Raw genomic sequence first — 14,293 nt, 5'->3', positions numbered from 1 at the left:
TGACTATGTATTCCTGATGTTATTGTGAATTACAGTGCATGTAAGCATGCTAATGTTTCATAACACAATCCATATTGAGAGACACCATGGTGCAGTGGTTAGAAAGGTGGACTAGGATCTGGGGGAACCAGGTTTATTCCCCACTCTGCCATGGTGACATCTAATAATAATGTTATAGCTGGGTGATCTTGGGGCAGTCACACACATACTCAGCCTAACCTAATCGTTACACCTACCATGCAGGGTTGTTGTGAGAATAAAATGGAGGAGAATTATGTAAGCCACATTGGCTCTCCATTGGTGAGAAAGCTGGGGTATAAATGAAGTAAATAAATACTTATGGGGTGTGGTCAGACAGCGTGCTGAGAGCAGGTTAAACTGCTCTGGTTCTAACCGGATTATATTTGATCTGGAGATTATATTTGATCTGGATAATCACGATCACACTTACCTCCCTTATCCCGCCTCACCGCGCAGTCACATCACTCCCCGGCGTCTACACTACCGACGTGCGGGAGCATGTGTTGGCGGGTTTTCAATTTTTTTCTCAGTTTATGCATGCGCATAGGTGCTCATCCGTAGAATGGGGGGGAACTACCATGGCGCATGCGCAGAACCACCAGGACGAATCAACCCAACCCCTCCAACAAAAGACTTCCCTTTAAACGTTTGACCCGAAAATGGCCTCTGTGAGATCCCGAACTCATCTAAACTCTAAAACGAGTGACCGTTTAAATGTCGGTTTTCTAAACACGATAGCGGAGCTCCGCCTATGCACGCACCGCTGATGCTAAAAAAATGGCGGGTGAAAAGCAGAAGGCTCGGGAAGCTTTCAAACGGGGAGGGGGTTTAAACTGGAAGTGGCTTGACACTGGAGGAGCGATCACACAGGGGGGAAATACGGCTTTAAACGGGAGAGCTGAGAAAACACCACTTTGGGACCTGGTAAAAAAAATACTCTGGGTTAAAGCTGTTTTGAGCCGGAAACCAATGACTGGGGACGGGAGGCAGATGTTGACTGTGTGATCGTGCAGATAAAATCCATTGCTGAACTGTCACGACACCAGATCAAGCGGTGCGTCTGAATGCACCCCATGGTTAGCTTTTTATCACTGTTACCACTGGAAATCCCTTCTAAAAGTTTTTCCTTGTTTGTGAATTGTTTGTTTACCCATATGAAAGGATGGGTTTGTAAGCACTGCTTTTTAGGGTCACTTTCAAAAAGTCTGGCTAGTTAGTTGCTGTATAGTTTAAATTGACAACTTAGTTAAAAATGAGTTAGCCAAGGCAGCTGTCCTCTACAGACTTAAATATCACAATGTTTAATAGGATGTTTTCCAGGCATGGGAGCAGACTGTGAAGGTCTGTACCCTTGAAAGCAAAGCATTGCTGGGTTCTGCAGGACTGTTTTTTTCAGGGACTTCATAGTGTGGGGTGGAAAGATGAAAATCTCTTGCTTATTTTTTTCCTTTTGTGTTATTCTTTGGTATCTCATTGCTGGCTGCATGAGACACCAAGTGCCTTAAAACCAGTAATTCAGAAATAATATGCATTTTTATATCGGCAAAATCCTGTTAAATTCTTCTGAACTTTTGAATTGACCCCTCAAAACCAAACAAGCCACCTACTGCCTCTCCTTTGCAGTGAACATCCGGATATACTTCTCCTTGTGTATACACATTAAAAGCAGAGTTGCTTTTGTTGACCAAAGCTGTAACATATGCTTGTGGGTTGTTTTAAAGAACATCAGTCTGGAGTGATTGCTTTAATGTAGAAGTAATGACATCTGGATGCTGATGCTTGAGGGAAGATGTGTAAGACGAGATAGAATGCAGTGTTGACCTTATGCTCATCTCCGGGGGGGGGGGAAATCCCTCCTTTTGGGTCCCACTCTTAAAAGAACAACTTAAACTCAGCAAGAGAAACCAAACTTAGAGCAAGGGTTGAATGTGACAACTTACATGTTAAACTGGAAGCATGAATGGCCTTGTATTTTCACCCTCTTTTGTTAAATGTCCCAATCAGCTACTCGAGCATCATCCCCATGGGGAGATGTGCATGCATCTTCTCCCAGCACAGACACAGCATTATGCTGTGGGAGAGATGGGTGAACCTTCACTTTCTAAGCTGATAAAGAACTGTTAAAAAAAAAAAAAGCAGAAACACTTACCTAGCACATAAGTTATCATGTTCAAAGCCATTCTTAGCATTGCTATTTTAAGCATAAAAATATGGATTCTGTACACTTTTCACTAACCTGAATGGACTTCCCCCCCATTTCCCTCCATGTTGCATTTGAAACTCAGGGATTCTGTTCTATCATGTGTCTATTCTGCCTTTTCTCCGGGGAGCTCATGGTAGAAGTCATAGTCTTCCCTTCAGCTCTAGAGCTGTTTTAAGTGGAAACAAATTATATATAGGTGATGCTCCAGATTGGGACCATTACTTGGCACCGGTTATTTATTCCTAATAGGAGAGACTCAGGTGCACTTGTCATGCTATGCAAGCATCTCAGCCTTTTCAGCAGTGCTGTTTCTGAAATTTTGTGGTTATCACTACTAAGATCAGGCAGATGGCTTGGTTTTAATGGCTGGTTCATATGGTTGTGGTAGGACCTTGGGAGATGTTGCAAGTTGATACTTGTGCAGTAGAGGCTAGACACTCTTTAGTAATACAAGTAGTGCTCATTATGCACAAGGAGGAGCTGTTTCAAGAACAAATTTTGGAACCGCTACTACCTTGAAGACCAGAAGAAATTGTGATGTAAGAAGTATGTATATATTACTAGCTAAAATTGTAATCTTTGTTTGTAATTCAGTTCTTCAATAAAACAAAATGCCAAAAAAAAAAAAGACTAGTAGATTTTTACAGGGCACAAGCTTTTGTGAGTCAATCTGACCCGGAAAATTCTGGTCTTCAGGGTGCTACTGGACTCAAATTTTGCTCTGCTACTACAGAGTAACATGGCTACCCACCTGAAACTGTTTCATCATATGTGGATGGTGTTACTGTGTGTTACAATAAATGCCAAAAGTTGTAAGCCCATTGAGGTCTAGTCACAGATCTTTACTTCTGCATTTCTCTCTCTCTCTATATATATGTGTCTAGGATTTTAACCCTGATTTACCTCCCAAAGATTCATCGTGCTGAAACATAAACTTGTGAATGTCCTCTTTTTTTGTTGTTCAGTCGCACAGTCGAGTCCGACTCTTCGCGACCCCATGGACCAGATCACGCCAGGCCTTCCTGTCTTCCGCCGACCTCTGAAGTTTGCTCAATTTCATGTTCGTTGCATCTCATCCTTTGCCGTCCCCGTCTTCTTTGACCTTCAGTCTTTCCCGGCATCAGGGTCTTCTCCAGTGAGTGCTCCCTTCTCATTTGGTGGCCAAAGTATTTGAGCTTCAGTTTCATTATCTGGCCTTCCAGGGAACAGTCAGGGTTGATTTCTTTTAGGATTGACTGATTTGATCTTCTTGCAGTCCAAGGGACTCTCAAGAGTCTTCTCCAGCACCATAGTTCAAAAGAATCTATTCTTCGGAGCTCGGCCTTCCTTATAGTCCAATTTCCACGACTTCCCATCTATTTGCCAAGGAGTGATGGGGCCGGATGCCATGATCTTAGTTTTTTTTACGTTGAGCTTCAAGCCCACTTTTGTGCTCTCCTCTTTCACTCTGAGCAAGAGGTTTTTTAGGTCCTCTTCACTTTCTGCCATTAGAGTGGTATCGTCTGCATATCTGAGGTTGTTGGTCTTTTCCCCAGCAATCTTAATTCCCACTTGTGATTCATCCAGGCCAGCATTTCGCATGATGTACTCTGCATATATATTAAATAAGCAAGGTGACAATATATATCCTTTTCCTATGCTAAACCAATCAGTTGTTCCATATCCGGTTCTAACTGTCACTTCTTGACCCTTGGATCTGCCTTTATTCCAACATCCTTTTTTGTTCTTATGTACGGCATATCTGTAACTAATTTGTAGCATTTTGTTTTCAAATGTTCCGTTTAATTAAGGACACACTATTCCAATTAAGTGTTTAGATCTGTGTGCCTTTGAATTTTGGCTGACATTTCTATTTACTTTTTTTTTAAATTCAAAATTGGTTCCTGCCAGATTGCTTTCTGTGTTTACATGCGATAGGTAACAACTTTAGAAGTTCTTCCTTGTGTACGCCTGCTGCTTCTGGTTGCACCCCAGGTGTGATGTTAGAAGATTTGGTAAAGTATTATCATTTTGAAGGACATGTATTGTGGAAGTGAACTTCTTTCAAATTATGCTGTGTACTGATAGTTAGCAGGGCCAAATGCTTCAGGGAAGTAGTTTCCAGATCTAGAGATTTGTGGCTGATGGGTGGTTACTTCCAAAATCAGTTCCACCTCCCCGGCGCCTCTGCCTCAGGTAATTTATAGTGTAACAAATGGTGTGGTGTCATGCTACAAGATGTCTCCCTCTCTCTCTCTCTACTTGGCTGCCATGCATGGGGGTCAAAAATCCCACTAAATGACATAAAATATTGGGGGGGGGGCGGTTATTTTCTGTAAAGAAACTAGAAAGAATGAGCTTTAAGGGAGCTGACAGTGCTTGCTATTCTTTTTAGGGCTTGCTTTTGTGCTGGTCATGAAAGAACAAATTAAAATGGGAGGAGAATCAAGGGGGAACAAAAACACACACACAAATTGTCCATTTGATACCTAGCAATGAAAACCCACAAAAATACCAGAGTCTTCCATGGTTTTGTTGGGATAGTATTGGTAGTGTGGGCAATTGTATCTTCTGGCCCAGTCAGGAAATACGCATGAGAGAGAAAGGCAGCATGGAAGACTTTGTCTCTCCCTTGCTATCTTTCTGAAGCTGCTGCCAAGGTTGAGAACAGTTGCTTCTGAGATAGAAACTGGGCAGTCATAAAGGCAGACTGTATGTTGATCATTCTGTTCCCACATCTGAATTTGTAAGAAAGTGGGTTGATGAATCTGGGCTAAGTTATGTTCATGGAGAAGGAACTACATTACTCCTTGTTAGGGATATGCATTTGGCATAAACCGAGCCAAAAAAATACCCGGCTTAGAAGCTTCCTCAATTGATAGAAGGATCCTCTTTTTGTTGTGAGCTCTTCATGATAACACCCATTTGCAGGTTAGGCTTAACAGGAAGGGAAATCTATCGGACCCTACTAACACCTATAGGGGAGTTAGGCAGGGTTGCGTACTAGCCCCTTCCCTGTTTAATCTATATATTAATGATATAGTAAGTTACTTGGACTCCCCCAGTTTACATCCACCAAAACTTCAACAACAGCATGTGTCTATCTTACTGTATGCCGACGATGCTGTCATCTTGGCTAGCACACCAGTTGGCCTTAGAAGAGCTCTCAGTAACTTTGCAGACTTTTGTAACAATAAGAAACTAACAATAAATGTTCAAAAAACCAAAAGAAAAGAATCTGGTCTGTAAATGGGCTCTCATTAGAGCAGGTTTCCTGCTTTAAATGCTTAGGTATGGTCCTTCAATCAAATAGGGCTAGGAAAGCCCATATACAGTATGTTGCCTCCCAAGGTGAAAGAACAGCCATGCTATTCTTAAGTTCTATCGCACCAAAGGGGCTTATTATGTGCCAGCTGCCCAAAAACTCTTTCAAGCAAAGGCAGTTGGACAGATGCTCTATGGCACTTTTATTGGGCCTCCTTCCTCTAGTTTTGCCCCCTTAGAGCGAGTTCAGTCCAAATTTCTCAGAGCAGTTCTTCAGGTCCCAAGGTGTGTATCGAATACACTGATCCATCTAGAGACAGGTGCTATATCAGTGGAAGCCAAAATTACTTTAGCTTCACTCCAGTATTGGCTTAAACTAAATTTCCATCCTCAGGGACTAACCCACTTGTTACTCTCAGACAACTTTCAATCCAAATGGCTGAGAGCAGTTCATAATAAATTATATGAGCTTGGTTTTTCCTCCCAAGCGATTTTGAGTATGCATTGGGATGTAGCAAAATCAGCCCTAAAACAGAGAATGATGGACATGGAGAGACAGACAGATCTCGGTAGATGTCCTAATTTTAGAGCCCCAGATTCTGTCAAATATCGCTTGCAACCCATGTCCTATTTATCACAGCTTGATACTCACAAGTTTAGGAAAACCTTCACATTAGCCAGATGTGAGGCTTTCCCCTCCGCGATGCTTGAGGGCAGATTCAAAAGGATCCCCACTGAATATAGACTTTGTCGATGTGGCTCAGGAGAGACAGAAATTATTGAGCACATGATGCTCAGATGTAACTGGTATAACAAGATCCGTGACAAATATATTACTCCTCTTATAACAGATATGGTGGGATAATCAGGTGCTGAGCAATGTAACCGATTGTTAATTGATGGGAACCGAACAATTACCGAAACTGTGGCAAAATTTTGGGTAGCATGCTACTGCATCCGAAATACATGATCAAATATATAATAATAATTGCCTAATAGTCTCTGGTCCAAACATGAAATTGAGCAAACTTCAGAGGACGGCGGAAGACCAGAAGGCCTGGCGTGATCTGGTCCATGGGGTCGCGAAGAGTTGGACTTGACTGTGCGACTGAACAACAACAACAATAGTCTCTGTTTTATGTTCTTCTTTTACTTTATTACGCTCAACTATATTTTTATAGAGTTTTATTTTACTGTCCTAAATTCAGTTATATGAATGTTCTATTTAAGCATGTGGGTTCTATGGCTTGTTGCCGTAATAAATGCCTGACTGACTGACTGACTACCCGGCAAATAGCTTACCGCTATTTTTGGGTATTTTTTAAGCCACACCAAATGGTACTGCCATTGGCTATCAAAATGGCCAAGCTGAACAAAATGGACAGCTGAACTTAAACGGCATTTAAAAGGATCACGGTCCCTTTAAATGCCTTCTTCAAGCCGCGTGATTCCATGGAAAGTTCATCCTGAAGGCGTTTAAAGGGCACACAGTCCTTTTAAATGCTTTCTGGGTGAACTCACTGCTTGGAGAAGGTGTTTAAAGGGACTGTGAGCCCTTTAAATACCTTTTCCTCCCTCCATTGAAAGCAATGGAGGATGGGGGCACCTTCTTTGGGGGCACATAGAATTACACCCCCTGGTCCAAACTTTTTAAAACTTTTAAAAATGTTGTGTTTTTCATTTTGAATTGAGATATATGAGCTAATTGAGTGTTGGAACAGAACTGTCCCAAGTGTGACTAATCCACTGGGTCCAGCAGGCAGAATGTCATGCCTGCCTACCATTCTGTTGTCTAAGCTTCATTCTTAACAGATGACTGATAAATCTTGAGGACCCATTGACATGAATGAGATACGTAGAAGACATGCATCCTTGGTGGACTAAATCGTATTTTCCCCCTTGATGATGGCATGCTACAGTCCACTAAGGGAGACCTTCGTATGGGCAAAGACCCCTTGTTCTGGTGTTTCTTATTTATTTGCAGTATAGATGATGGAGGCTGTCATGGTTCCCACTCTTGTTATGTTGCTTCTTATGCCACATCCTTCCTACCTACTGTTGCGTTAGGTGACCTACTGTTGAGTTAGCACTAAGTCAAGGAAATCTTATGCATCTGCTACCTTAGAAAGCCAGCCTGTTGGGCTGCAACAGATATGCTATGGACTAGTGTGGGTAAATTCTTTGTAGCACTGGGGCGATTTACTCTTTCCTATACAAAGGACCACATGTATTTTGTAAGAGACCTAACAAGTGCCCACAGATCTTTTTGTTTAGGCTGTTGGTATATACATGACTAATGATTACTTGTTTGAATAAGAGTTGCAAGAGAGGTCAAATAATTAGTCAGTGGTAAGAGAACATGATTGCTCACTAAGCCACCGGAAATCGGTGCCATCTGATACATAAATATGTGCTCAGAGGCAACTTGCAAAACAGGGTAAAGACGGCATCTGATCGAAAACATGCCCCAGCAGGCCCCATCTTAAAAAGCTCATTTGTGTTGACCAGATGTTTGCTATTTTCTGGAATGTAGTTTAAATAGAATGTGAATAAGTTCATTACTCAGGATTTGTGTGACTTTACAAATCACAAATCTGGACTGCCTTTTTTTTTTTTTTTAAGGTTGTTAGCTGTGCAAATGGGAGAAACTGTTCTGTCTCTTAAACATACTTTAAAGAAGAGGGGATATATATTTCTCTTCCTGGCAAGATATTGACTTTATCCTTCCTGGCCATAATGCAACCGGTTTTTGAAGTCAGGGGTCAGTGAGGAGTGCAGGAACAAATGATTATGCTAACAAGAGGAAACAGGAAGAATCAAGGTCTTGCTTCAGTCTGTCTTTTATTATTGTTTTATTGTAAAATATTGTTTCAATTAGAAGGTGACCTGTATAATGGTGTGTGCACGTTTCTACCTTAATGAATTCAGGCTTTGTTTAGACAGTTCTGACTTTTTAAAAAAAGTTGTTCAAGATAGCAGCAGCTTTGTTGCTAGCCTACAAAACACTGACCATGGAAGAGGCGTATCAGTTCACCCAGTACTTTTGGGAGAGGTGGTTTGTCTCATATTAAATATTGCTCTAGGAAAGTTTCTTTGAGTTTATTAAATTTTGCAAGTTCTTGATTATAAAAATTCCTTTAGAAAATGTGTGTGTGTATTCCGATGAGAATTGAAGTTGTAGGCAAGCTAACAGCCCTTTAAGTATAATTTAAGCCTGGATCTTCTGCTGAAAGGATGGGTTGTGATTTTTTTAATATAAAAAAGTCACCCATCTTTAAAAGGAAGTATTTCATATTTTCAAATGTACAGTGAATATTTAAATGGTTTCCTTAGGAGTATGGGCTTAGCTGAAAATTTAACAGTATTGCATTTCAAAAGGACTTTCTCTTTTGGTTGCTGTAGATTTTTCCGGGTTGTGAGGCCGTGGTCTTGGCATTGTAGAACCTGATGTTTCACCAGTATCTGTAGAACCTGACACTTGTAGAACCTCTGTAGAACCTGACGTTTTGCCAGGTTCTACAATGTCAAGACCACAGCCAAATCAACAGCAACTAATGAACTCCGGCCATGAAAGCCTTCGACAACATATGGACTTTCCCTTTTCTTCAGGATCTCATTAAGACACCTTCCTTGAAGTTTTGCATTGTGTAAAATATATTCTTCTCATTGGATGGAAACCACTTACTCAACAGAGGGTTGCCAATCTCCGGGTGGGGCCTGGAGATCTCCTGGAATTGTGATTAGTTCCCTTGGAGAAAATGGCAATTTCAGAGGGTGGACTCTCCAGCATTATATCCTGCTGAGGACCCTCCCCTTCACAAACCTGGACCTCCCCAGGCCTCATTCCTAAATCTCCACCAATTCCCAACTCAGTAACCCTATCGACAGGGCTCTTTTTGTAGAAAAAGCCCAGCAGGAACTCATTAGCATAATAGGCCACACCCAACAGCAGGAACTCATTAGCCTATTGGGCCACACCCCTGATAGCACAGCTCAGCACATTAGGCCGCACCCCCATGTTACCAGAAGTGTGGTTATCCAGCCACACCCACCTTTTGCTTGTTATTCTGTTTACCTTGTTTGTTGTCAAAACCCAGGGCCTTTTTTTGTAGCAGGAACTCCTTTGCATGTTAGGCCACACACTCCTAATGTAGCCAATCCTAATGAGTTTCTGCTGTTGGGTGTGGCCTATTATGCTAATGAGTTCCTGCTGGGTATGGCCAACTTGGGAGCCAGCTGGAACTCCGTTCCTGTGCGTTCCTGCCCCAAAATAGCCCTGCCTATCGATGAAAAATGATCTTTAATTGGTAATGGGCCAAAGGGTGACAGTTTCTGAGGGACTGAATTTCAGAACTGCACTCAAGCATGAAGCTGTGGTGGTCTAAGCAGAAAGCTCAAGGCTTTCTTGGATGACTCCTCTGTCCTGGATCCATTTCAGTCCAGCTTCTGTCCTGGCTATGGGGTGGAGATGGCCTTGGTTGCCCTCAGAGATTACCTTCCTTGACATCTGGATCAAGGTGGGTTGGTGCAGCAGCATTTGACATGGTTATGATATTATGATCCACCGCCTCGCTGATGTGGGGATATGTGGGACAGCCTTACAATGGCTGGTTTTATTTCTCCACGGTTGGGGACAGAGGTGGTCCTTGGGGAGAGGATGTCACTGCATTACCCTTTGGTATGCAGTGTCCCTCAGGGGGCAATCCTCTCCCCTATGTTATTTAACATCTACATGCACCCCTTCACCCAGATAGCCTGAAGCTTTGGGCTGGGTTGTCATCAGTATGCTGATGACACCCAACTGTATCTGAGTATGGACAGCCAGCCAGATGCCACCCCAGATATTCTGGCCAGGGGGTTGGATGCATGGCTGCATGGTTAAAGCAGACTCAACTGAAATTGAATCTAATGAAGACAGAGGTCCTGTATTTGGGCCGCAGGGTAATGGGGTTGGTAATCCAGCTTCCAACTCTTGATGGAGCTCCACTAATATTTGGGTGTGTTTGTGTGTGATCGTGGATGTCTCACTCAGTGGAGGCACAAGTCACAGCAGTTGCCAGATCTGCATTTTTCCATCTGCGGCAGGCCAGGCAACTGGTCCCCTACCTCTCTTCCCATGATTAAGCTACAGTGATCCATGCAACTGTCACCTCCAGGCTGGATTACTGTAACTCGCATTACACAGGGCTACCCTTGAGACTGATCTGGAAACTGCAGCTGGTCCAGAATGCTGCAGCGTGTGTCCTTACAGGGGCACCATCAAGAACACATATACATCCAGTGCTACGCCAGGTGCACTGGCTCCCAGTTGAATTTCAGATCAAGTTCAAGGTTCTGGTTTTGACATTTAAAGCCCTATGTGGACTGGGACCAAAACTTCTATAGGGTCGTCTCTCCCAATATATCCCCGAAAGGGCCTTCCACTCTTCTGACCAACATTTACTGGTGATCTCCAGCCCAAAAGATGTATGCTTAGCCGCCACCAGAGCCAGAGCCTGTTTGGCTCTGGTGCTGGCCTGGTGGAACACTGTCCATAGTGAGATCCGGGCCCTGTGGGATTTAATGCAGTTTCACAGGTCCTGTAAAACGGAGATGTTCCACCAGGCCTATGTTTGAGGCAGTGTTACAATGGCCTCCCCTGCTCTGCTACAACTGGTTTGCTTTAATCCATCATAGCTGTTGCCTCACCCACACACTTACCTTGTCTTGTTCCAACTATGGCTACAGATAACTGGAGTCGTTTTCTACTAATTAAATTATCCAGCTGATGCCACTTAATACAATAACTGATAGATTTTAAGCACTGTGTTATTTTTAACTATTGTGTGTTTTAAGAATGTTGTAACCCACCCTGAGCCTGCTGTGCGAGGAGAGCAGGTTTGAAATAAAATAAATAAGTCTTCATGTGAAACTTGAGGAAAAATTAAATCCAAACACAAAACACTAATCAAGAAAATGGCAAATATCTTGGGATTTTGGTCTAAATATTAAATACCAGCCTTGCTACATTCTAAGGAATAATACCACCATGAGCCAAGAAATATCACCGTTTTTAACCCATTGTAGGTCTAGATGTTGAGAGGGAGTTTCAAAGAAAAGTGGGGGAGGGGAAGCAATGATTAGAACTTCAGAGTTCAACCAGAAGAGTAGTATTGATATTGAGAGACAGAGAGAGAGAGAAAAGGTAAAGAGAAAAAAAAACAGTGAATATGTTTGAAAACAGATGGAGAGTGTGAGAAACGAAGAGAATGTGGCAAAGAGTGTGAAGAAAAGAGTCACTGAAGAGAGTGTTAGATTAAAACAAAAACATAAATGACTAGTAGAGTTAAGAGTAGAGGATGGATGAGGGCCAGTAAACTGAAGCTCATTGCAGACAAGGTGGTGGTGCTCTTGGTCAATGACAAAGCTGCTTGTGGACTGAGGATTCAGCCTGTCCTGGATGGGGTCGCACTACCTCTCATAGAGCAGGTTTCTAGGTTGGGGATACTGCTGGATCCTACAGTTCAGTTCAGTTTACTGTAAATAGCCATTGGCTGTTAGAAGTTTACAAAACTGGATCCTACAGTTGATGGTTCAGGTGTCCTCTATGGCACATAGTGCCTTTTATCACCTTTGGCTGATAGGCCAGCTACAGCAGTTCTTCAAAAAGCATGATCCGGCCAGGGCGATCTGTACTGTGATCACTGTAATGCTCTCTATGTGGGACTGTGTTAGAAACTCTGGTCCATAATGCAGCAGCCAGCGTACTACTGTCTGCCCATTTGTTTCCAGGCACAGTTCAATGGCTTAGTGCTTACCTTTAAAGCCCTGAATGGCTTGGGGCCCAGATATAAGAAGGCTGCCTCCTGTCATATAGTTCAGCCTACCAGTTAAGATCTGCCACACATGCCCTGCTCTCTGTGCCCACCACCTTCAGAGGTGAGGTGGGTGGCAACCGGAAACAGGGTTTTTTCAGTAGTGGCACCTCACTTATGGAATGCCATTCCCCTTGAGGCTTGCCCAGTGCCTTTGCTGCTGTCCTTTAGGTGTCAGGCCAAAAGTCTCCTCTTCATCCAGGTTTTTAATTAAGGACTTTGTCTTTTTTTAAATTTATTTATTTATTTATTTATTTATTAAACTTATATCCTGCCCTACCCCCGTAGGGCTCAGGGCAGCTAACAGGCAAAAATATGCAACAGTAAAAACAAAGTTCTCAATATTAAAAATAAATATACATTTAAAACAGTTCCAAGTAAAGAATTAGATTCAACTTTAAATTTAAATTTAAAAATACACATGAAAATTCAGATCTGACAACTCCACAGAGATGATGACGGTCTTGTCCGGGGGTTCCCTAAGATCATTCGATGTTTTCAAACATTCCTTCAGATGGTTCAAATGTTTAAGGTGTCCAAAAGGATCCAAAGCTTCTGATGTTTCCTTCTATTCCTAGGGCCTCTTTCAGCCCCCGTGATGGTAATATATGAGGGGGGCGGAGGGCGGCGGCCCCTACTTAAAAGCCTGGTGGAAGAGCTCCGTCTTGCAGGCCCTGCGGAACTGCATCAGGTCCCGCAGGGCCCGGATCTCCTCTGGGAGCTCATTCCACCAGGCAGGGGCCGCCACCGAGAAGGCCTTAGTCCTTGTGGCGACCAACTTTGCATCTCTGGGGCCCGGTATAGATAGTAAATTTTGGGCCCCAGACCGTAGTGCTCTTGGGGGAACATACGGGGTAAGGCGGTCCCTTAGGTAGGCTGGACCCAGACCATGTAGGGCTTTATAGGTAACACCACTTTTAACCAGAAACTGATGTTTTAAGCTGCTCAGAGGTTTTTTTTTATGCTGGGTTTTTAACACTGGATTTTAATTAATAACTTTTGATGTGTTAGGTTTTATTTTGTACGTTCCTTAAGGTAGGTCTCTGGAGAGGCGGCATATCATTTTTCCAAATAAATAAAATATAAAGTTGTGTTCTTTCCTTTCTGGGACGTTTCAAATGAAAATTATACCATGTATGATGTATGTGTTGTACATTTGTCATGCCAACTAGAAGCTTATGTAATGTTTTGTTCTTTCTGTAGGCTTGTATGCTCTCCGAAGGGTCTTGGGGCAGCAAGCTAACCCTTTAGATGATGATGTTTCTGGATCAGTGATTATCACCAGCAATGATTTCCTGAAGGCTATGAATGAAGTCAGGCCTAGTGCCATGAGGGAAGTGGCTATTGATGTGCCAAAAGTAAGTATTTGCTTTTGCAATATCCTACGTTGATTCAGCTGCTGGAGCAACATGGTTGATAGCAGTCACCTGACTACATTGCAATTACATCTTGATGTATTGTAGCATCCCATATTGTGATTGAAGACTTTTGGCAAACTTTATTGAATAATATCATGAAAAAATGATTGTTTTTTCTAACAAATGAAATTACATTCTATTTCTTATCCTGCATTCTGTGTAGCAGTTGGCCCAGAAAGTCTCAACTGAGATGAAAGACAGTGTAGTGATCAGCTCCTCCCCTCCTGTCGCTTTCCTAAATAGTTCAAGATAACACATAATGCTGGCTTCCGGTTTGGCTTCCGCGAATGGCGGGCGCAACCTCGGGGCGCTCCCGAGGGTGTCTTCGCCCGCCCGCGGCCGAGGGGGGAATCCGCGCAAGCGGAGACCAGGACGAGCCCCAGGGGGGCTCCGACTTGGGGTATGTGAGGGGAAAAGCCTCTTTCTCGACTGGAAGGTCAGAAATTGAGGCTCCCCTCATGCCCCAATGAACCTCGCCGCGTTCGCGGCCCCGCACGGGGCTTAGCAGAGCCGCCAGACGCCACCTGAGTGATGAAGCGAAAATGCGAATGAAA

General features: G+C 43.1%; 1 protein-coding gene across 1 annotated transcript in view; it reads left to right on the top strand.

Annotated features, from left to right (window-relative positions):
- SPATA5 (spermatogenesis associated 5) overlaps positions 1-14,293 on the top strand; it is a 226,150-nt gene that overhangs the window by 18,795 nt on the left and 193,062 nt on the right. The window contains 1 exon segment of the mRNA XM_015410217.1: positions 13,525-13,679. Within this exon segment, the coding sequence (XP_015265703.1) occupies positions 13,525-13,679 (155 nt within the window).

Source organism: Gekko japonicus, unplaced genomic scaffold (assembly GCF_001447785.1).
Source record: "Gekko japonicus isolate JY-2015 unplaced genomic scaffold, Gekko_japonicus_V1.1 scaffold1086, whole genome shotgun sequence".
Taxonomy (NCBI): Eukaryota; Metazoa; Chordata; class Lepidosauria; order Squamata; family Gekkonidae; genus Gekko; species Gekko japonicus.
Note: the sequence above shows the minus strand (reverse complement) of the source record. Positions and strands in the feature narration are given on the sequence as shown.